Below are 23,488 nucleotides of genomic sequence, written 5' to 3'. Positions count from 1 at the left end.
TGGTGGGTCTGTGGAATTCATTGCCACAGAGGGCGGTGGAGGCCGGGACGTTGAGTGTCTTTAAGACAGAAGTTGATAAATTCTTGATTTCTCGAAGAATTAAGGGCTATGGAGAGAGAGCGGGTAAATGGAGTTGAAATCAGCCATGATTGAATGGTGGAGTGGACTCGATGGGCCGAATGGCCTGACTTCCGCTCCTATGTCTTATGGTCTTGAGAGATAAAGCAAAATTGAACAGTGGTTACAGCATTACAAGTACCTATATTGAAGTATGCAGGTCTCATCATTCAAGCTGGTCTCTTTCTCCACTCCTTACTTATGCATCAAAGATAATGTCCCATTTCGATCCAAAACATTTACTGTATTATTTAATATACAGAAAACAACAATGCTCACCAACTAAGGTAAATAGAGAACCCCAAATGTAAGATGAAGCAAAATGAAATTGAGACTGTGGGCGTGATTCTCCAGAAAAATTTCCAAGTGCTGTAGCAAGCGGGAATTGCCGCAGGCTTCCCGGCGCTCGGCCCAGCAAGGCCGGCAACACTATTCAATGTTAATTGATCCACTTAACGAGGCCTCACGGGCCTCTCGCCCCAAATGTCGGCCCATCAGCTGTTTCGCCAGGACCGCGCTCGCCAGCTCCCCGCTAAGGGGGGGGGGGGGGGGTGGGGTGTCCTGTTCCCCCGGGGGTCCAATAGAGTGAGCCAAAGGCAGTCAGTGCTGCCTGGGACAAGGTGGCGATAGCAGTCAGCTCAGGCACTGTGACCAGAAAGACTGGCCTTCAGTGTCAGAAGAAGGTCAACGACCTACACCGTGCAGCACGAGTAAGTAGTCACCAATGCCCCTCCCTCTTCAGCACTCTCTCCACCCACCCTTCAACCTTCCCCTTCACCCCAACCCTCCCTTCACAACCACCCCCCACAACTGTGAACCACGCAGGTGGCTAACAATGCCTTCTCTGCGGCCCCTCCGGAAGAGCTCTCCCATAATCGGCAGGAGAGAACCCAGACTGGCGGTGTGGTGCCAGGCTTAAGAATCCTCACCTCTTTCGAGGAGCGGGTCTTAGGAGGTGACTGACGTGGCCGAGGATAGATCGGTCAGCCACCCAGAGTCTTGCGGACACCACAGAGGTGATAGACCACCAGACTCCACCTGGTGAACCTGTCAAACCTGAGTAGCGATTTCCATACTGACTGACCCATCCCTCCCACTGACCACATGTCCATTCTCCTGCAGGTCCAGCAGCCGATGGTGCCAGCCCATCCCGGGTGGCCCGCTCTCCTGACTCTGGAGCGAACACCTCGGAGGAGAGCTCCAAGGATGCAACTGTTATAGTCGCGGCACAACTGTCATCCCCACCCTCCACCAGCGCAGATACACACGTCGATGGGAAATATTAGTGGTCAGGCTTCTGGGGCACAATCTGATGAACACCACACCGCTGCTGATGTACACCAGGTGGAGGCAGGAGCCCCCAGGCGAGACAGCAGTTGGAGGTCTGCTGGTTCCCTGGACCCAGCTGGGTCCTAGCCTGATAGTAAGCCTCTGGAGCAGAGTTATCTGGGGCTGATGGAGACGATAGGGACCAACCTGAAAGTTCAGAGGGAGATGCCAGCATCACTCCAGCAGATCCATAGTCATTTGTAGGGAGTCCCAGAAGCTACAGGTGCAGGAGATGGCGCCAGCGATGAGTGGCACCGAGGCCAACACTGCTAGGATTGTGATCGCAGTGGAGAGCAGGGTGCACAACGTCAGCACCATGAGTGAAGGAGTCCAAGGCATTGCGCAGTCGGTGATAGCCATGGTTGAGGATCTCAGCAGTATGTCTGCCTCACTGGGGGATGTCACCTAGTACCAGGCCGACCTTGATGGGGTTCTGCGGGAGATGTCCTGCTCTCAGATGGCGCTACGGAGCCTGTCCCAGTCACAGGTGGGCCTGGCTGAGACACTGAAGACGCGGTCACTGGGGTGTGTGTCCCAGTCACTGAGGAGCACTGCAGAAGGTATCAACGTGATGGTGTGGACTATGGGGAATCACCAGGGCTGGCAGAGCCAGATGGTTCAGGGGCAGTTGTGGCCCGAACCAGCTGCCCCTCCGTCCCAAGTTGAACCCCAGGGCCCTATGGACATTGACCGGGAGGAGAGGGCGCTGAGTGCCAATCCGGGCCTGTCCCATTCGGCGGCAACGGTAGCCACCAACTCTCCAGAGTTCCACCCCTCTGATGAGGCCACGTCTCAGGGTCAGCACACGGGACAGAGTGGCACGAGTATGCATGTGCCGTCGACAAGTGAGTCAGGGCCGTCCAGCCCCAGAGGACGCTCGCCAGGGGCATCGAAGGCCACGGACACTCCACCTCAGATGTGCATCCAGGGGAAACACCAAGACATCGTGCTAGAGCTCGAAGGGCACGCATGTTGAGCATCACTGAGGGCACTGGGTTGGGTGGGGGGGGGGGGGGGGGGGGCAGCACTATCGGAAATGGAGTATTGTACAGCACATTAAACAAGTCTTTACACAAACATCATGATGCTTCACTTTCTTCTGCAATGCAGGCTGACCTCCTGACCCTTTGCCTGTCTCTCCAGGCAACCCCAGCCCCTCCCCGTGGAACCCACCCATCCTCCGGCTGTGGTCCTGTCCGGGGAGCTGTGTCCCATCCCCTGGGGTGTTAGGATGTTGGCTGCAGCATGTGTGTTGTTGACTCCCACACAGTGTCAAGGTGCGATCGAAATGGTAGACAATGACTCCCACATGCTACATGCCTGCCTACCCACGGGAACCCACTTGGTATGTGTCAAATGCTCACCTAACCATGATTGCCAATTCCCTATTAGCGATTGCCTTCAGCCAGGCAGTCTGAGGTCTCAGCAGTCAGTGGGGGTTGTGGGTGATCGATGGGGCAGACGGGTAGAAACAGGAGTTGCCCCCAGAATAGGGTTGAGATCCAAGGGTTGGCATGATGGTGCCGCGAGCGATTGTGCCCCCCCCAGCACCTCCCACCCCCACCCTCCCATAGCGGCCCATCCCTGCGGAGGATCACCCATCCCCCGCTGAGCACTGGGGTGGGAAGCCCAGCACCCCGGTCTCTTTGCCTGTGAGAAAACATTGCTACTCCCCTCCTCGGCTCCCCACAGAAGCCCTTCCACCAGGTTCACGTTTGTCAAATGGAGTATTAATCGGCGCCAGCCTGACCACTTGCTTTGGAGGCCAGTGAATGACAGGAGGCCATTGGATGACAGGTGGCTCTCGTTAATTGTATGGAAATAGGGCTTAAGTGGCGATAACTGGTTTCTCGCCACACTAGGGAGATTCGAAATGCGCCTTGGGGAACAGGCAGGTTGCATTGCAAACTGTTTGCCGGTTGGAGCGGTTCCCATTTTTGGCCTCTCCTGCTATTCACCGGCCTCGTTGCACTTGAGCCAGAGTGTAATGAGGCCGGAAGATCGCGCCCCATGTCTATCAATGTCAAGGGCAAGTACTGGTTAACATTTAGCACTTATTTAAAATAAAAACTATAATTTAACCATTTGTGACATCCTTAGAAGCTCTTCCCATAATTTCAGCAACATACCAGCTCCTCCAAATGGACAAGTTGACCAATGTTCTCAGGAATCCGTTCCAGCTCATTGTGGTGAAGATGCAGACTTTGCAAGCTCTTTAAATTCCAAAGCTCATTTGGCAACTCCTTCAATTTATTGTGGCTGTGAGTTGGAAGATGGAAAAAATTGTATATATTCATACATTTATATTTTTCTTGGGTCACATACCTAAAGATATTCATTTTTAAGGCTCCCATACAAGCTTGATTGCCCGATTTTCCTCACTTTGAAATGATCAAAATATAACACTCAAAATATGATGCAAAATTTAATTTTATCAACTATTTCACAGAGGTTTTAAAAATCTGTGATAGATGATTCATAATATTATTATGTATTGTTGCCACACTCCGATGCCTGTTCGGGTACACAGGAGGGAGAATTCGGAATGTCCAATTCACCTAACAGCATGTCTTTCGGGACCTGTGGGAGGAAACCAGAGCACCCAGATGAAACCCACGCAGACACAGGGAGAACACGCACAGACAGTGACCCAAGCCGGGTCTCCAAATATCCACACCATCACGAAGACGACCTATTTCACCTCAATCATATTGCCAGACTCTCCCTGCCTCTGCTTATCTGCTGCTGAAACCCTCAACATTGCCTTTGTCACCTCAAGACTTGACTTTTCCAATATACACCTGACCACCCTCCTTTCTTCTAGTCTCTGTAAACTGGAGGTCAGGCAAAAGTCCCCATCAGCTGTGTGTGTGCTAATCTACCTTTGCTCTCCATTAATCAACAATTCAAATTTAAAATTTATCCTCCTCCTTTTCAAATCCCTCCATGACCTGATTGTCCCTATTTCTGTAACCTCCTCCAGCCTCACGACCCTCTGTGATGTGTGCATTCCTACAAACCTGATCTTAAGCATCCCCTGTTCAGATTGGTCCGCCAATGGTGACCATGCTTTCAGCTGCCTCGGCCTCAAGCTCTGAAGTTTCCTCCCTAAACAGTTCTTCTCTTGCCCCCCTTAAGTCACTCCTTAAATTCTCTCTTTGACCAAGTTTTAGTCACCTTCGTGAATATTTTCTGATGTAGTCAGTCAAATTTTGATTGACAACATTCCTGCGAAGCGCCTCAAGATGATTTACTATACTAAAAAGCACTATTTAAATACAAGTTTCTGTTGCTCATTTTGTTCCAAAAATAAGAACCGAAAGTAAAATTTAAAAATGGATTTTTACATTGGCAATAAAACTATAGTTTCAAAGATGCCACATCCAGTCATGAATGATACTGGACAATTAAACAAGTCAATGGAGGAGGAGGCTCCACAAATATCCCCATTCTCAATGATGGGAGGAACCAGGACATAAGTGCAAAAAAACTAGGCTGAAGAATATGCAACAATTTTCACCCAGAGTGCCAAGTGGATTATCTATCTCGCCCTCCTCCGTAGATCCCTAGCATCACAAATGCCACTCTTCAGCCAATTCAATTTACTCCGTGTGACATTAAGAAACAACTGAAGGCACTGGATACTGCAAAGGCTATGGGGCCTGACAAGATGCTAGCGATAGTACTGAAGACTTGTGCTCCAGAACTTGCTGTGCCCCTGGTCAAGCTGTTCCAGTACAGTTACAACACCAGTGTCTACCTGGCAATGTGAATAATTGCTCAGGTATATCCTGTACACAAAAAACGGGACAAACTCAACCCTGCTAATTACCATCACATCACTCTACTCTCAATCATAAGTAATGGAATGGGTCATTAACAGCTCAATTAAATAGCACATGCTTAGCAATAACCTGCTCACTAACGCCAGTTTGGGTTCTGCCAAAGCCACTCTGTTCCTAGTCTCTAACCTACGTTTGAGTCATAGTGTTTATATAGGCTGGTCCAGTTCAGTTTCTGGCAATTGGCAACCCCCAGGGTGTTGATAGTGGGGAATTCAGCAATGATAATATCATTAAATATCAAGGAGCAATGGTTAGATTCTCTCTAGTTGAAGATGGCCGTTGCCTGGAACTTGTGTGGCATGAGTTATTTGCCACTTGCCACCCCAATCCTGGATATTGTCCACATCTTGATGCATTTGGACATGGACTGCTTCAGCATCTTTGGACTCGCGAATGGTGCAGAACATTGCAGGGTCATCTGGACTCTAAATGTTAGCTCTTTTCTCTCCTTACAGATGCTGCCAGACCTGAGATTTTCCATCATTTTCTCTTTTGGTTTCAGATTCCAGCATCCACAGTAATTTGCTTTTATCGACTAAGTTCCTATTAGCCTTGGTTCAGACATGGACCAAAGAGCTGAACTCCAGAGGTGAGGCAAGAGTGACTGCCCTTGATATTAATGTAGTATTTCATAAGTATATAACATCAAGGGGCCTGAGCAAAACTGGAATTAATGGGAATCAGAGGGAAAATGCTCAGCTGGTTGGAGTTATACCTTGCGACACAATGGAAGATGGTTGTGGCTGTTGGAGGTCAATCATCCCAGTTCCAGGACTGATGCAAGAACACTACAAGTATTCAGCAGGGTAGAGTCCTAGGCCCAACCATCTTCAGCTAGTTAGTCAATCATTTTTGTTCCATCACAAGATCAGACGTGAGGATGTTTGCTGATGATTGCACAACGTTCTGCACCATTCATGACGTCAGAGATGCTAAAACAGTCCATATCCAAATGCATCAAGACGTGGATAATATCCAGGATTGGGGTGGCAAGTGGCAAATAACTCATGCCACACAAGTTCCAGGCAACTGCCATCTTCAACAAGCGAGAATCTAACCATTGCTCCTTGATGTTTAATAATAATAATAATCTTTATTGTCACAAGTAGGCTTACATTAACACTGCAATGAAGTTACTGTGAAAAGCCCCTAGTCGCCACATTCCGCCGCCTGTTCGGGTGCACAAAGGGAGAGTACAGAATGTCAAAATTACCTAACAGCATGTCTTTCGGGACTTGTGGGAGGAAACCGGAGCACCCAGAGGAAACCCACGCAGACACGGGGAGAACGTGCAGACTCCACACAGACGGTGGCCCAAGTCAGGAATCATATCTGGGATCCTAGAGCTGTGAAGCAATAGTGCTACCTACTGTGCTACCGTGCCGCCTTAATGGTATTATCATTGCTGAATTCCCCACATCCTGGGGATTGCCACTGGCCAGAAACTGAACTGGACCGGCTATATAAATATTGTGGCTCAAAAGTAGGTTAGAGCTAGGAATTCTGTGGTGAGTAGCTTGCCTCCTGACCCCCCAAAGCCTGTCCACCATTTATTTACAAGGCACAGGCCAGGAGTGTGATGGAATACAATTCACTTGGCTGGATGAGGTCAACTCCAACAATACTCAAGAAGCTGGACTCCACCCAAGACAAAGAAGCCCACATGATTGACACCCCATCCGCAAACATTTATTCCCTCCACCATCAAAACACAGTAGCAGCAATGTGTGCCATCAACAAGATGCACTGCAGGAACTCACCAAGACTCTTTAGACAGCATCTTCCAAACCCACAACCGCTACTATACCGAAGAACAAAGGCAGCAGACACATGGGAACACAATCACCCCTGGATATTCACCTCCAAACCACCAGACTTGGAAATATATCACCATTACTTTGTTGTCAGTCAAATTCCTTGAACTCCCTCCCTAACAGCACTGTGGATATACCTACACCACATGGACTGCAGTGGTTCATGAAGGCAGCTCACCACCACCTTCTCAAGGGCAACTAGTGATGTGCAATAAATGCTGGCCTAGCCAGCAACGCCCACATTGCATAAATGAATTTTTTAAAATTGTGCTTGCACCACACTTAACAAATCAGAGAATTAAAAAATAATTACCTAGCCTCTGTGTTCTAACTCACGAGCGAATAAATATACCTAGTCACATGTCACCTTCTTAGTACACAAGTGGCATTAGTCATCTGAGGAGTCTAGTTACAGGACCAGGGTGTGTAAATTGATAGCTGCTCTCATTGCAATAGTACCTGTTACCTGTACCACAATTGATTTGATTTGTTTTATTGTCACATGTACTGAAGTACAGTGAAAAGTATTTTTCTGCGGCCGAGGGAACATACATAGTAGACAAAAAAAATCATCAACAGAGTACATTGACAAATGGTACATTGACAAACAGCGATTGGTTACAGTGCGGAACAAGGGGCCAAACAAAGCAAATACACGAGCAAGAGCAGCATAGGGCGTCGTGAATAGTGTTCTTACAGGGAACAGATCAGTCCGAGGGGGGAGTCGTTGTAGCTATGGGGAAGAAGCTGTTCCTATGTCTGGATGTGCGGGTCTTCAGACTTCTGTACCTTCTGCCTGATGGAAGGATTTGGAAGAAAACAATGCCTGGGTGGGAGGGGTCTCTGATAATGCTGTCTGCCTTCCTGAGGCAGCGGGTGGTGTGTACAGAATCAATGTGGGGGTGGCAAGCTTGTGTGATGCGTTGGACTGAGGTCACCACACTCTGCAGTTTCTTGTGATCATGGACCGAGCAGTTGCCATACCAGGCTGTGATGCAGCTGGGTAGGATGCTCTCTATCGCACATCTGTAGAAGTTTGTGAGAGTCGATGCAGACATGCCAAATTTCTTCAGCTTCCGTAGGAAGTATAGACGTTGTTGGGCTTTCCTGACTGTTGTATCAACGTGAGTGGACCAGGACAGACTGATGGTGACGGTGACCCCCAGGAACTTAAAGCTATCGACCACCTCCACTTCGGAGCCACTGATGCAGAAGAGCGTGTGTCGTGCTATGCTTCCTGAAGTCGATGATCAGTTCCTTGGTCTTTCCAACATTTAGAGAGAGGTTGTTTTTGGTACACCATGCAACCAAGTGATTTATTTCCCTCCTGTAGTCTGATTCGTCGTTGTTTGAAATACGGCCCACCAGTCGTTTCGTCCGCAAACTTATAGATGGAGTTGGAGTTAAATCTTGCCACACAGTCATGTATGTATAGGGAGTACAGTAGAGGACTGAGCATACATCCTTGCGGGGCCCTGGTGTTGAGGACTATTGTGGAGGAGGTGCTGTTGCCTCTCCTGACAGATTGCGGTCTGTTGGCGAGGAAGTCAAGGATGCAGCTGCACAGGGAGGGGTAAAGTCCAAGATTGCAGAGTTTGGTTATTAGTCTTGTCGTGATAATGGTGTTGAAGGCGGAGCTGTAGTCTATGAACAGCAGTCTTATGTAGGTATCCTTGTTGTTGAAGTGTTCGAGTGTTGATGTAGAGCCAGGGAGATAGCATCTGCTGTGGACTGGTTGCGGTGATAGGCAAACTGCAGTGGATGGAGACAGTCTGGGAGGCTGGCACTGATCCTTTTCATGACTAGCCGCTCAAAGCATTTCATGATAACAGATGTCAGGGCCACCGGTTGGTAGTTGTTGAGAGAGGATACCTTGCTTTATAGCTGATTTCCTAGCTATCTGATGATAAAGGGGTCATTAGATAGCTATAGAGTTGCAGTCCCTAACCTCACAACATATTTAAGCAAGAATCTTACCTTCTGGCAGAATTCATTAATTAATCAGTGGCTAGTTGACTCTTAGCAGTTCTGTCAGGCATCAAACTAATCAATTCAATCAACTTGCGCTGACTCATGCAACCAAAGTAAAAGCGCACATCAGGCTCAATTAATTCCATCAAGAAGAATTTGAGCATTGTATTCCCATGATCACAGGTGGACCTTACTGCATCAGATCAATAAGGGTTGGTAGCTTGTTGCAAATTTGCATCATTTCTGAAAATGCATATTTATAACATAAATTTGCAATCTTGAAATATGCATATTTTATTCTTGCTGCCTGGTAATGCTTGTGTGTGTTTTACAAGGCTGAAGAGAGCTATGACCAATGTTTATGAAGACCATAGCAGCAATGATAACACTCAATGCCAAACCTCTAGCCAAGCAAAATTCTAACAGCCAAAACGAGCACGATACCGTGAATAACTTGTAGATTTTGGTTGCAATATGATTAGTAGGATAGATCTGATGCCAAGGGCAGGCATTTTGGAGGCTGAGCGGGAAAGAACTGAGGTGGGCAAGTGCAGGCATGCCAGCTTTCTGGCACCATCCTCAAGCCATTTTCAAGACGACCTGGTTGGAGACAGAACAGCAACCTGGCAGCAAGCAGTAGGTAGCTTAAGTTAATTAAGGGGCCATTAAGGCCATTGATCAGAGGCTGACTGAGCTCCCCTACCTCACTAGCTGTAATCGCAGGCTGTCCTGTGCAGAGGTTCTCCCTCCACAATAGTGGTCCTGCAGCTACGGTCAGTTCCAGTTGCAATGGCCCCAGCCATTGTCCTTAATTAGAGTTGGCCAAATCAACAAAAACATGTTTTGGAAATATTTTGATTAAAATTTTAAAACAATTTTAATACAAAACCTACAAAAACACAGAACATTAATTAAACAGTAAGAGTCCCCTCCCCCTCCCCCACCCCTCCTTCGCTTACAACAGTAAAACTTAGTTACTAAGTTCCCACCCCCTCCGAACAACCAGTGATCAGCTCTTTAAAGTACAATACAAACAACCGCCATCTGAATTAAAACCTTTCCACTAACCCTCTTAAGCTTCTCGAGGTATAAAAACTCTATCAAGTCACGCAGCCATGCCGAGATGCTTGGCGATGTAATCGACCTCCAGCCCATGAGGATCCATCTCCTTGCCACCAATGAGGCAAAGGGCAGGACGTCAGACCCTGTCCGGAGTTCCAGCACAATCAAAACCTCAACAATCGCCACCAATGCACAAGGCTCCAACCCAATCTTCAGGATTGCCAACATAGTCTCATAAAAGTACTTCCAGAAGTCTGCTAGCTTCTAGCACAACCAGAACATGTGCACATGGGAACCTCGGTGGCGGTCATGGTGTGAATGGTCACACACAGGGCAGCTCCTGCTCGAAGGCATAGAACCAAGCTCTTCATACCTGAAAACGGGAGAAATTGCGACGGAAAAATGTAGCTGAAGGAGGAGAAGTTCCCCCTGGTGTGGCATGCCTGCTGGTTACCAAACCCGGCAGAAGGTGAAAGCCCTGACCAAGGAATTCGAAGAGACCTGTGGCGCAGCAGTTATTGGAAAGATGGCAGAGGGAGAAGGGCCAGTGCAGGTTGGAAAGCCCCAGATGGAGCACCTGATGGCTTTAATCAGGGAAGAGCCATCAACAAAGAAAAATGCTAGGGCAGCACGGTGGCGCAGTGGGTTAGCCCTGCTGCCTCACAGCACCGATGTCCCAGGTTCGATCCCGGATCTGGGTCACTGTTCGTGTGGAGTTTGCACATTCTCGCCATGTTTGCGTGGGTTTCGCCCACACAACTCAAAGATGTGCAGGGTAGGTGGATTGGCCACGCTAAATTGCCCCCAAATTGGAAAAATGATTTGCGTACTCTAAATTTAATTTAAAAAACAAAGAAAAATGCAGGAGGTCCGATTGAAGGGGCTGTGGCACCCCTGAAGGGCTCGGTGGAAAGGGTCAAAGTGTCTAGAGGCACAGGTCGCAGATCCGGGAGACAGAGAGGGTAATGTCAGACCACAGCGATCGGTGGTGGAATTGGAGGCAGAGGTGGGGCTCCTGCAAGACATTAAGAGCAACGGTGGAAGAGCAAGAGAACAGGTCAAGAAGGCAAAACATGCGCATTGTCGGCCTGCCTGAAGGAGTGGAAGGCTCGAGTGCCACAAGGTACGTCTGTTGGCAGGGTTGGTGGCGGAAGAGATGCTGGACAATGCCACAGAGGTGGATAGAGTGCACAGGTCTCTAAGACAGAAGCCAAGAGCAGGGGAGCCGCTGGGAGCAGTGATCATAAGACTCCACAAGTTTGTGGAAAAAGAAAGGATCCTGCAGTGGGCCAGGGAGAAACGGAACTGTGAATGGGATGGCAATAAGGTACGAATATACCAGGACATTGGTGCTGAACTGGCAAAACGGCGTGCCGGATTTAACAGGACCAAGGCGGTCCTATATCATCGGCAGATCAGGTTTGGAGTGCTCTACCCAGCAAAACTGTGGGTAACTTATGAAGGCCGGGAATATTACTTTGAAACCCCTGGGGCGGCCAATGATTTCATTAAAGAGCACAAACTGGGGGAGAACTGAAGTTTATTGGGAGACAGAGGAGCCGGCACTTTGGAGATCGGAAGATCCGGGTAGAGTGGGGCACGGAGGGTGTTTTTATTTTTATTTTCCTCCTAGATGGAGGGTACTTCTTGGGTCGATTATTTGTAGCAGAGGTAATAAGTTTGTAAGGGGACAGACATTCCCCCCTCCTACTGCCTGTGGTGGTATTTTTCATTTTTTTTCCCCTTGGAGGAGGCGACCTGTGGTTTGGGATGTATCCTTGTTGGGGGGGGGCCCTTTTACATCTATCAGGGAGGAGAGGTTGGGGGAGGAGTTGGGGAGTTAGTAGGAGGAGCCTTCGGGCAGGAGTTGCCACTCTGGCAGATAATGTTGGTGAACGGAAGTGAGGTGGGGGAGATGGCTGTGAGAGATGCCCGCGGGGGGAGGGGAGGGAGATGCGACGTGGCAGGGTTGGATGAAGGTGAGTGGTCAGGGGTAGAGAAGGAGGCGACCTTGGATGGACCCGGTACAGAGAGAAACTAGAGGGGGTAGAGCTGAAAGAGGAGGGTAGCGGATGATAGAGGGGAATGGATGCGTAAGCCTCTGGTAAGGCTTATAATGTGGAACATGTGAGGGCTCAATAGGCCGGTGAAGAGATCTTGGGTCTTCGTGCACCGGAGGGTTCATGGAAAAAGGGTGGGCATGGTAGACCCATGACGTTTTAAGATCTTGTGTGTGTGGGGGTGGGGGGTACTCCTTCTTCTCGTATGTATACAAGGTATACTCCAGCAGAACTGACATTTTTGTGGTGAGCCGTGAGGTGCTGGGGGGGGGCACATTTTGGGAGGCACTGAAGGCGGTGGTTCAGGAGGAGATTATCTCGTTCAAGGTGCATGAAGATAGAAAAGGAGAGACGAGTATGAATAGTTATTGGGCGAGATAGTCGAGGTGGACAGGGAGTATTCGAGGGCGCCCACCGCGGATGGATTGGCGAGAAGGAAAAAGCTACAGGGACAACTCGATAGGTTTATGACAGGGATGGTGGAGGGGCAGCTGCGCAGGGCGAGAGGGGTGCAGTATTGGTATGGGAAGAAGGCAAGTCTTATGTTGGCATATCAGTTACAGAGGCAGATCTCATCCAGGGAAATTTTGAGGGTACGGACAGGGACGGGGGAGGTGGTGTTGAAGCCAGGGATGACAAATGAGGCGTTTAGGAAATATTATAAGGAATGTAGAGGGCGGACCAGGAGGCGAAGGGGGGGATATGGGGTGGCTCTTAGACGGGTTGGAGTTCCCGTGGCTGGAGGAAGAGAAGAAGCAGGCACTAGAGGAGCCTTTCAAGCTGAGGGAGGTAATGGAAAGCATAGGTGGGAAGAAGTCTGGAAAGTTCCCGGGGCTGGATGGTTACCCAGCGGAATTCTAGAAGGGGTTTCCGGCGGAATTAGCACCGCATCTGCTGGGGGCGTTCAGTGAGACACAGAAGGGGGAGCTGCCAGAGCCGATTATGCAGGTGACTATTACGCTTATACCAAAGAAGGGGAAGGACTCATTCGAATGCGAGTCGTATAGGCACATATCATTGTTAAACATAGATGTAAAAATGCTGGCCAAGCTGGTGATGGGGAGATTGGAAGGATGTGTCCCGGAGGTGGGTGCGGAGGACCAAACACGCTTCGTAAAGGGCAGGCAACTCTCCAGTAATGTGAGGCGCTTGTTGAACGTGATTATGACCCTGTCGAGAGGACGGTAGTGGTGTTCATGGACGCGGAGAAGGCATTTGATCGGGTGGAATGCCGGTACCTGTTCGAGGTCCTGGAAAGGTTTGGGTTCAGGCTGAATTGGTGGCATGGGTGCACCTGTTGTACGTGGCCCCGGTGGCGGGCGTATGGACCAATGAGATGAATTCACAAAGTTTTGGGTTTCACAGGGGAACGAGGCAGGGGTGCCCGCTGTCACAGTTACTGGCACTGGCCCTGAGGGGGTCGTTGAGTGGCAGGGATTAGGAGGGGGAGCAGGGAGCATTGGGTGTCGCTAAATGCATACGATCTGCTACCATATGTGTCGGACCCGCTTTAGAGCATGGGGAGGATTACGGGTCTATTAGAGCGGTTTGGAGCCTTCTCAGGTTATAAGCTGAATGTGGGGAAAAGTGAGGTGTTCTGGGTGAACGAGTTGGGTCGAAGGGCTATTCAAGGTAGCCAGGGATAGGTTCAGGTCTCAGGGGATCCAGATGATGGGAGAGTCGGCGACGCTGCATAAATGGAACCTAGCAAAGTTAGTGGAGGAGATGAAGGAGGATTTTAAGAGGTGGGATATGCTGCATCTGACTCTGGCAGGGCGGGTTCAAGTGGTGAAAATAATGTCCTGTCAAGGTTCTTATTCATATATTAGACGTCCCGATTTTCATACTAAAGGCCGTTTTCGTAAGTTATTTCAGAGTTTGTGTGGACGGGGAAGGTGCCAAGGATAAAGAGGACCCTGTTGCAGGGGTGGAGGCAGAGAAAGGGGTTGGCTTTACAAAACTAGTTGCATTATTATTGAGCGGAGAACGTGGAGACGGTGGTCGGAGGGACGGAATGGGTTAGGATGGAGAAATGTAGGGGGTCCAGCCGGAGGGCTATGGTGACGGCGGCGTTCCCGCTGGCGCCAAGGAGCTATACGGAAAGCCCGGTTGTACAGTCCACGATTAAGGTGTGGAACCAGCAAAGGAGGCATTTCAGGAAAAGGGGATGTCACTGTTATCGCCACTATGTGAGAACCATGGTTTGGGGCGGGGGGTGGGGAGAAAGAGAGAGAGAGAGAGAGAGAGAGAGAGAGGGGGAGAGAGAGAGGAGATGGTTGGTATATACAGGAAGTGGAGAGAGATGGGACTGGTGAGGGATAGAGATTTGTACCTGGAAGAGAGGTTCACAAGCATAGAGGAGCAGAGGGAGAGGGTAGACCTGCCGAGAGGAAGCAAATCTAGATATTTGGGGAAAAAATGGAAAGGCTGAAAAGAACTTTTTTTTAAAATTTTTTTTAAAAATAAATCTAGCGTATCCAATTCATTTTTCCCAATTCAGAGGCAATTTAGTGTGGCCAATCCACCTACCCTGCACATCTTTGGGTTGTGCAGGTGAGACCCACACAAACACAGGGAGAATGTGCAAACTCCACAAGGACAGGTGACCCAGAGCCGGGATTGAAACAGGGATCTCGGTGCCGTGAGGCAGCAGTGCTAATCACTGCGCCACCGTGCTGCCCTACAAAAGTATTTTTTGACCCAGCTGCGCACCTAGAGATACCCGAACCCTTCAGCATCTGTGAGCTCATATTTTTCTTTCAGTTCCCCTAAGCTAGCGAACCGATTTTCTAAAAATAAGTCTTCCACTTTCTCTAAACCTTTATCCTTCCATTTTCTAAATTTTACATCCGACCCAGCAGGTTCAAATAACTGATTTGCACATATAGGGGTCAGCTGGAGGCCGCCCTCAAGTTAAAACGATGGTGAAACTGATACCAGCACTGCTCGGCTTGCTCCCCTCACACTCTGCATCCACTCAAACCTCATCCGAATCTCCAAACCACTCGAGCACTTTTCCAGCATTAGCTGCCCAATAATAGCACTGAAAGTTTGGCAAGGCCAAGCCCCCTAACTGTCTAAAAAATCTTGGCTTTTAAAAAAAAAAAAAAATTTCGAGTGCCCAATTATTTTTTTCCAATTAAGGGCCAATTTAGTGTGGCCAATCCATCTAACCTGCACATCTTTGCGCTGTGGGGGTGAAACCCACACTGACATGGGAAGAATGTGCAAACTCCATACAGACAGTGACCAACCTTAGCCAAGCAGATCGGAAAGCACTAGAATAAGAATAAAAATCTCAGCAAGCTATTCATTTTAACCGATTGCACTCAGCCTGCCAGGGATAATGGAAGAACGTCCCATCTTTGCAAGTCCACTTTGTCCTGTGCCATCAGAGTCGTATAATTCAACCTCTGGAGTTTCCCCCAGTCCCTTGCTATCTGGACACCCAAGTACCGAAAATGACTTCCAGCTAGCCGGAACGGCACTCCTCTAAAGCCCCTCTCTGTCTCATTGATTCAACCACAAAGTATTCACTCTTTCCTATATTTACCTTGTCACCAGAAAAGGCTCCAAAACGCTGCAAGATGCCCATAACGTTATGAAATGAAAATCGCTTATTGTCACAAGTAGGCTTCAAATGAAGTTACTGTGAAAAGCCCCTAGTCGCCACATTCTGGCCGCTGTTCGGGGAGGCTGGTACGGGAATTGAACCGTGCTGCTGGCCTGCCTTGGTCTGCTTTCAAAGCCAGCGATTTAGCCCTGTGCTAAATAGCCCCTTATCTAGTGATGCCTCTGGATTCCTCAAAGATAATAGGTCATCGGCATACAGAGAGACTCTGTGCTTCATCCCACCACTAACTATCCCTCCCCATGTATTCAAGGACCTCAGGGCCATAACCAAGTGGCTTTATTATTAGTGCAAAAGGCAAAGGTGACAACGGACAACCCTGCCTGTTCCCCAGTAAATACGAAAGGGGTCGGAGGTCACTATGTTAGTGTAAATCCTGGCACATGGGGCCATATATAAAAGCCGCACCCACGCTACAAAGCCTGCCCAAAGTTTTCTAAAACCACAAACCGATAATCCCACTCTACCCGGTCGAATGTCTTCTCCGCGTTGAGCAAGATTATGATCTCCAGGACCCGATCCTCCCCCGGAGCAAGCAACACATTCAACAGTCGTCTCATTTTCGCTATCAACCTCCGCCCTTTAACGAAGCCCGTTTGGTCTTTACCCACTACCTCTGGCAGGCAAAATTCCAGTCTTAATGCCAGCACCTTAGCTAACAGCTTCGCATCCACATTTAATAGGGAAATTGGACAATACAACCTACAGTCAAATGGCTCCTTGTCTTTTTCCAAAAGCAGGGAAATCGAAGCCTGCTTCACTGTCTGTGGCAAAGCGCCTCTCCAAGGAGTCCCCAAGCATCCCGAACAATAGAGGGGCTAATGGGTCTATGAATTTTTATAAAATTCCACCAGGAACCCATCAGGTCCCAATGCCTTCTCGACTGCATCAGTTTCATTGCATGCTTGATCTAATCCAACTGTAGCGGAACTTCAGGGTCCTCTCATAACTTCTCCTCCACCTTGGGGAAACTCCATCTCGCCCAGGAATTCCATCATATCTTTCCCATCTCATGGAGGGCCTGATGTGTATCAATTTTGGTAAAAGGTCTTAAAACCTGATTTACCTTCTCCTGATCAGAGGCCAGACCCTCTCTCTCGTGTCCTAATCTGGGCAATCTCCCGCTCTTCAGTTGATATGCCAGGAGCCGACTTGCCTTCCCTCCATATTCATAAATAGGCCCTTTAGCTCGCCTCAGCTGTCGTACCGCTCTATCTATAGTGATCAGATCAAACAGCATTTGTAGTTTTCTCCTCCGCGAATAGTTCTTGGATCTACCGCTATAATATTGTTTCCTAGTTTTTGCATCCAGCTCTACGTGGTCTTAGAATAGGGCAGGATTTTCCATCGCATGACGCGCCGCTTCGCTGGCAGCACACAGTGGATCCCGGTGCCGGTGGGGGCACGCCGCACATAATTTCTCCTCTAATTATAACCTTCAGTGCTTCCAAGAGTGTCGAGGGAGAAACCTCCCCATTATCATTGTCCCTGAGATCCTTGCACAGAAACCAATGTCTGCTCACAGACCCACATCCAGCCACCACCCCTTTCAATGCCCCCTGCCTACCCCCAACTCAAGGGCTATCCAATGTGGAGCATGGTCAGAAATGACCACCGTCTTAGATATCTTCACCCCTGCCACCAGCACTTGACTTATGACAAAATAGTCAATCCTGGAAAAGACATTATGGACTAAGGAAAAGAACGAGAACACTTTTTCCTCCGGATGACCGAACCGCCAAGTTTCTTCCATAAAAGCAATTAACGCATTCGCCATACCCCCTCGGGGCCAGCGATCTTGGCCTAGAACAATCTACCCTTGGGTCTAGCACACAATTCATGGCAGCTCCCATAATAAGCTGATGGGTGTCTTGATCCAGTATCCTTGTCAGCAGCTGTTTCATGAACATTGTATCATCCCAATTCAGGACGTAAGCATTCAACATCACCGGCATTCCTTCTAACACCCACATTACTAACATACCTCCCTCCCACATCTGCTAATACCTTCTCCGAATGAAATCGGACCCTTTTATTAAAAGGATCGCCACCTCCCCGGGTCCTGCTGTCAAATCCCGAATGGAAAACTTGGCTCACCCAAGCCTTTCGAAGAAGGGCCTGATCCCACTCGTGCACATGCGTCTCCTGAAGCAATGTCATATCGGCTCACAAGTTCTTTAATGAGCAAAAACCTGTGCTCGTTTGACTGGGCGTAGTCCAGGTTTCTGAGTCATATAGAAGAGTTGGCAGAACGACCGACTTGCACATGAGGATCTTGGTATCAGCATGGTTCCTCCAGAGCCTGGCATGTTCAGTTGATAAAAATTGACTCTTAATCCCAGGATTGTGGTTTTGAGCCCCACACTAGGTGGTAGATTTTTCCTTAAAAATGTTTTATTCAAAATTTGTTGATTTTTACTCGATTCATAAAAAAATTAATTGAAAGTCCGAGGCAGAGTTATGATCCCCTTTGCCAGTATCAGCTCCAAGCTCAATCTGGATTCAATCCAAGATTCATGTTACTGATTTTTAAATGCTATTCTTATTTATCTCAACACGCTACATTTACTTTGTTACTTATGTTACTATTTATTTTTATTAATAGAGAATTACAAAATTCCACAAGATTTTTAGGGCCAGAGAAGTTGTTCATTGATAATTATGAACTTAATTCCCTGTTTAAAATACAAGTTGTGCCTTCTTCAACAAGACGTAACATTTTCAATAAGTTTAACAATGTAAGTGAGAATTCACATCAGATTTCAACTGTAGGGACTGCAAGAGCTCTCTCAGTGGAGGAGCAGGTATTCATCAGCAGCAACTTCTGGATTTCTACTCAAGTGCAGACCCCAGAAAGCACTGTAAGTTTCACAGTTGTAATGACAGCGAATGGTAACAGCTTCACTGTCCTGACAACCATGAAGTCGGGCCATTACTGTTAATGAAAGGGTGCAGAGATGAGCTACATAGACAATTTTATCTAGTAATATTTTAAAATGTGAGAAAATGTTAATAAAGCTGAACTCTGCTTTTTAAAAAAAAAAAACAACAGGTAATCGAATTGAAGTTTGCAAGATTACAGAGAAAGACAAAATTGATTAAATAATTTGTTATTTTGACTATTTTAAAGAGCAGGAAACAGAAATTTTAAAAATGGGAAGGTTTCTTCAAGAAGGGAAGTAAGGTGGGACTTGTAAGAAACTGTTGGCCTAAGGTATAAGGAAAAGGCCACAGAAGTGGACAGCATAAGTACATTCAAGACATAATTAGGTGTGTTCCAGAGACTGAAGGAATGAGGGATAGTGAGAAGGTAAGTGGATGGAGTTGATTCGTGAAAAATGTGAAGGATTATTGGGCCTATTGCCCGTCTCCTGTTCTTAAATATTCTTGTTTTTGACTAATTTAGTTCTACTCTTAAAGGAATTTCACTTGTTATTTTCAAATAGATAAATCATACCATCTAAAAAATTAGAATGAATGAACACTTGCAGTACCTGATATTGAGCTTCTGGAGATTCAGCAGCTGCCCAATTGCACACGGAAGGGAACTCAGCTGATTATCATGGACCTGGAATCAATTTAAGTCAATAACTTGATTTACAGATACAAACCTGTTGTACATTACATTCTTCTATTGAATGCAACCATGATAAAAGATCAGCTAATTAAACAATCAATGTGCTTGATTGAGAAATACTTTGTTCCTCGAATTTTGAATTAGCCAATGGTATAATTCAGTAAAAGATTGATAGAAGTGCATATTCAGTAATGAAGTCCAGTTTAAAGGAATTCGTATTTAAAGAAAGACATATACTCAGAAATAATTTGCCCATACATTCTAATGGAAAAAGCACAAGGTTTTAATGAAGTCTTTTATCTGAGGTTGCTTTATAAAAGAAGCAAGAATCAAAGATTTCATTAGCATGCACTTAACTATATACTCTTACTGCCTTGTGATTAAGTACAATCGATTCTTCCCCCTTACCACTACCCCCCACCCACCCCGAGAAAGTAGTACAGCTGTCCCAAAAAGTGGATTCATGCTTTAAATTAAAAATCGGTCTTCTCTGTTCCTAATGCAGGAGAAGGGATTACTTAGCCGCAACACAGTTTTCTTGTATAAATATGTGTTTTGAAACTGCTAAATTACGGATTCTAAAATAGTGTATTCTGTCATTTTTGCTGCAGTAAATGATTTCCTTCAGGACAGTTTTACTGAAGGAAAATGATATTCAAATTGACATATTGTTCTGTCTGTGCTGAAGTGCCAGACTTAATTGACATTGCCATCCTTCTACCTTACTGTCTGGCAAACGGCTATGGTCAGGATTTCCCAGCTGTGCCATGGCGGAATCCGCAGCATTGGGGGGGGGGGGGGGGGGGGGGGGGGGTGCTGTGGCAGGCCAGCCAAAAGTCCATTGACTTTCAGCGGGACCGGACAATTCCAGCAGTAGGCCCTATGGAATGTGAGGAAATGTTTTTACCATGCCCCCTCACAATATTTGTTTGAATATAGAAAGATTACAGCTCAAAAGTAACTTACAAAAAGTAACCGCTCTAGTCGTGGAAGTAGAAGGACAATGCAGTATTATAATAGGAATATTAAGATCCATTTTTCTACATGAGACTTAAATATACATCAGTACATACACTGTATTCTATTTTGAACTAATTTTCAATGCACTATTATAATAACTTCTAATTACATCAAGGACTGTGAGGGCTGGTAGGAGCTGAAGATCCTCTGATAAGCACTGCAGTTTGTTCGATGCCAATATAAGTTTAGTTAAATCAGTCTGATCCCACCATCGATCACTTGCACTAAAGGAGACGTTCAAATGCGATTCCTCTGGGGGGTCCACGTTTATTCGCCATACACTCTGAGGTACTGCATTAAAATATAAAGAGAGAGTTTGTCAAATAATAAGTACAATTGAGTCTAATTCTGAACATTCAAGTTAATCCATTATCCGTAACAATGCATCGGAACAGGTGTAACAAATGAAACTTTGCATTTGAATCTCTTACTTATATTATCTCTTCAGAGACCATATTAACAAGAACCATCAGGGAAAAAGTAACATGAAATTAGGGATATCTCAGAAGGACTATACTCTTATTCAAGCAAGATAGAGTGTCCTCTATGAAAATATGTCCAAAATTTAGATGCATTACAAATACATCTCTTTAGTGCAAAGAAGTTTGATGAAAACAAAATAAAGCAAGTTTTGGATTTTTACTATGTGCTGCCTACCTGTGAAAGCATAGCTATCCTTTTCAATAAGTTAGTTGACTCAGTTAAACTACTTTGGTGGAAAACAAATGTTTTTTAAGCTACACTCAACTGACTCCTATGTCTAATTGTGGATGAAGGAGAAGTAATTGCGCAGAAACACTACATAGTGTAATCCTAATAATGGGCCAAATTCCATATTAGAAACAAATGTGCCTAATTCCCTTTGAAAACTAAAGGCATACCTTAATGGGCAAGCTCTTTAGTGATCCAATTCTCTAGGTTCCATCCCGCTCTGCTCCTCCTCAGCCCATCTCCCAATGGAACCCACAGCCAGTCAAAACTATTTCAATGTACCATCCAAAAATGAGTTAATTCAAAATTCCGCTGCATGTAACACAACAAGTCAATTCACCCATTACCCCTGTGCTCGCTGATCTGCATGGTCTTGATTCCTGATCCTTGAATGTCTCAATTTAAAGATTCTCAGCCTCATGTTTAAATCTCTCCATAACCTCACCTCATTTATGTAACCTCTGTTATGATCTCGGTAGAGAACAGTAACGTTTTAATTATATTTTTTGTTTGGTAATGTGAAAACCCATGTATTTACTAAAAAAGTAAAACCACAAGATTCCCATTATAAGTCAGAATAATCTTAATCAACAAAAAGAACATAAATGCTAATAATTATACCCAATCTTAAATAGTTAATTAGGTTAAAGATATTAAAAGTACAATGAACACCAAAACCAAATTTCTTAACCCAACTTTACTTACGCCCTCAAAAAACACAAATCAAATTTTTATCAAATATTGGACGGTTAACTACTTTGGTTGAGTACTGTTTCAAAGATTCATACAAGGGCTAAGATTTCTCAGGCCTTTCACTCACTTGTGGTGAGGTTTTCCTTTAAAATCTTCTTCAACTATCCTTTAATTACAGACTCCCTCTTAACACGGCGTTGCTATGGTTTTTTTTTTAAATAAACATTTTATGGAGGAATTTTTGGTACAGTAACAACAAAATAGACAATATACATGAAACCATAAACATAGTGCAAAAGCCGTTTATCTTGTGTGCAGGTCCCACCCTTATTACCCCCTACTCCAACTTAACCTACCCCCCCCCCCCCACCCCCGTCTGCTGACGATTAATTTTCCGCAAAGAAGTCGACGAACGGTTGCCACCTCCGGGTGAACCCCAACAGTGAACCTCTCAAGGCAAACTTAATTTTCTCCATACAGAGAAAGCTAGCCATGTCCGATAGCCAGGTCTCCGACTTCGGAGGCTTTGAGTGCCTCCATGCTAATAGTATCCGTCTCCAGGATACCAGGTAAGCAAAGGCCAGGACGTCTGCCTCTTTCTCCTCCTGGATTCCCGGTCTTCTGACAACCCGAAAATTGCACCACCCTTGTTTTTAAAACCTTGGACATGACATCTGCAAACCCCTGCCAAAATCCCCTAAGCGTTGCACATGTCCAAAACATGCGGACATGGTTCGCTGGTCCTCCCGCGCATTTTGTGCACCTGTCCTCCACCCCAAAGAATCTGCTCATCCGGGCCACTGTCATGTGAGCCCGGTGAACGACCTTAAATTGTATCAGGCTGAGCCTGGCACATGTTGCAGACGTGTTGACTCTACTCAACGCGTCTACCCATGGACCATCCTCTATCTCACCTCCCAGCTCCTCCTCCCACTTGCGCCATAGCTCCTTGGTCGGAGTCTCCTCCGACCCCATAAACTCCTTATAGATGTCCGAGATGCTCCCCTCCCCTGCCCACCCTCTGGAAATTACCTGTCCTGAATCCCCCTCAGCGGCAGGAGCGGGAAGGTTAACACCTGTTTACGAAGGAAGTCTCGCACCCAAATTTGTTTCCCCACGCCAGCCCAAACTTTTCCTCCAACGCCTTCATACTCGGAAAACTCCCCTCTATGAACGCATCCCACATCCTCTCAATCCCCGCTCTCTGCCATAACTGGAACCCACTGTCCATACTCCCCGGGGCAAACCGGTGATTATCACAGATTGGGGCCCAGACCGATGCTCCCACTGCTCCCACATGCTGCCTCCAGTGGCCCCAAACTCTCAGGGCCGCCACCGCCACGAGGCTGGTGGAGTACCGCACCGGAGGGAGCGGCAGAGGCGCAGTTACCAACGCCCCTAGACTGGTGCCCTTACAAGAAGCAGCCTCCATACGCACCCATGCCGACCCCTCCCCCACCACCCACTTCCTGATCATGGCTACATTAGCCGCCCAGTAATAATTGCTAAAATTTGGCAGCGCCAGCCCGCCCTCTCCCCGACTCCGCTCAAGCATTACCTTCCTTACTCGCGGGGTCTTGCCCCCGCAGACGAAGCCCGTGATCACTCGGTTGACCCGCTTAAAGAAGGACCGCAGAATAAAAATGGGGAGACACTGT

General features: G+C 47.1%; 1 protein-coding gene across 1 annotated transcript in view; it reads right to left on the bottom strand.

Annotated features, from left to right (window-relative positions):
* The window catches only part of lrrc40 (leucine rich repeat containing 40), a 168,743-nt gene that overhangs the window by 99,168 nt on the left and 46,087 nt on the right, over positions 1–23,488 (bottom strand). The window contains exons 2-4 of the mRNA XM_072511050.1: positions 20,536–20,717; positions 19,324–19,397; positions 3,576–3,705 (exon numbers count right to left, since the gene is read on the bottom strand). Of these exons, the coding sequence (XP_072367151.1) occupies positions 3,576–3,705; positions 19,324–19,397; positions 20,536–20,717 (386 nt within the window). The remainder of the gene's footprint in view (positions 1–3,575; positions 3,706–19,323; positions 19,398–20,535; positions 20,718–23,488) is intronic.

Source organism: Scyliorhinus torazame, chromosome 7 (assembly GCF_047496885.1).
Source record: "Scyliorhinus torazame isolate Kashiwa2021f chromosome 7, sScyTor2.1, whole genome shotgun sequence".
In the NCBI taxonomy this organism is placed as follows: domain Eukaryota; kingdom Metazoa; phylum Chordata; class Chondrichthyes; order Carcharhiniformes; family Scyliorhinidae; genus Scyliorhinus; species Scyliorhinus torazame.
The sequence above is the reverse complement of the archived record's forward strand: the minus strand, read 5'-3'. Positions and strand labels throughout refer to the sequence as shown.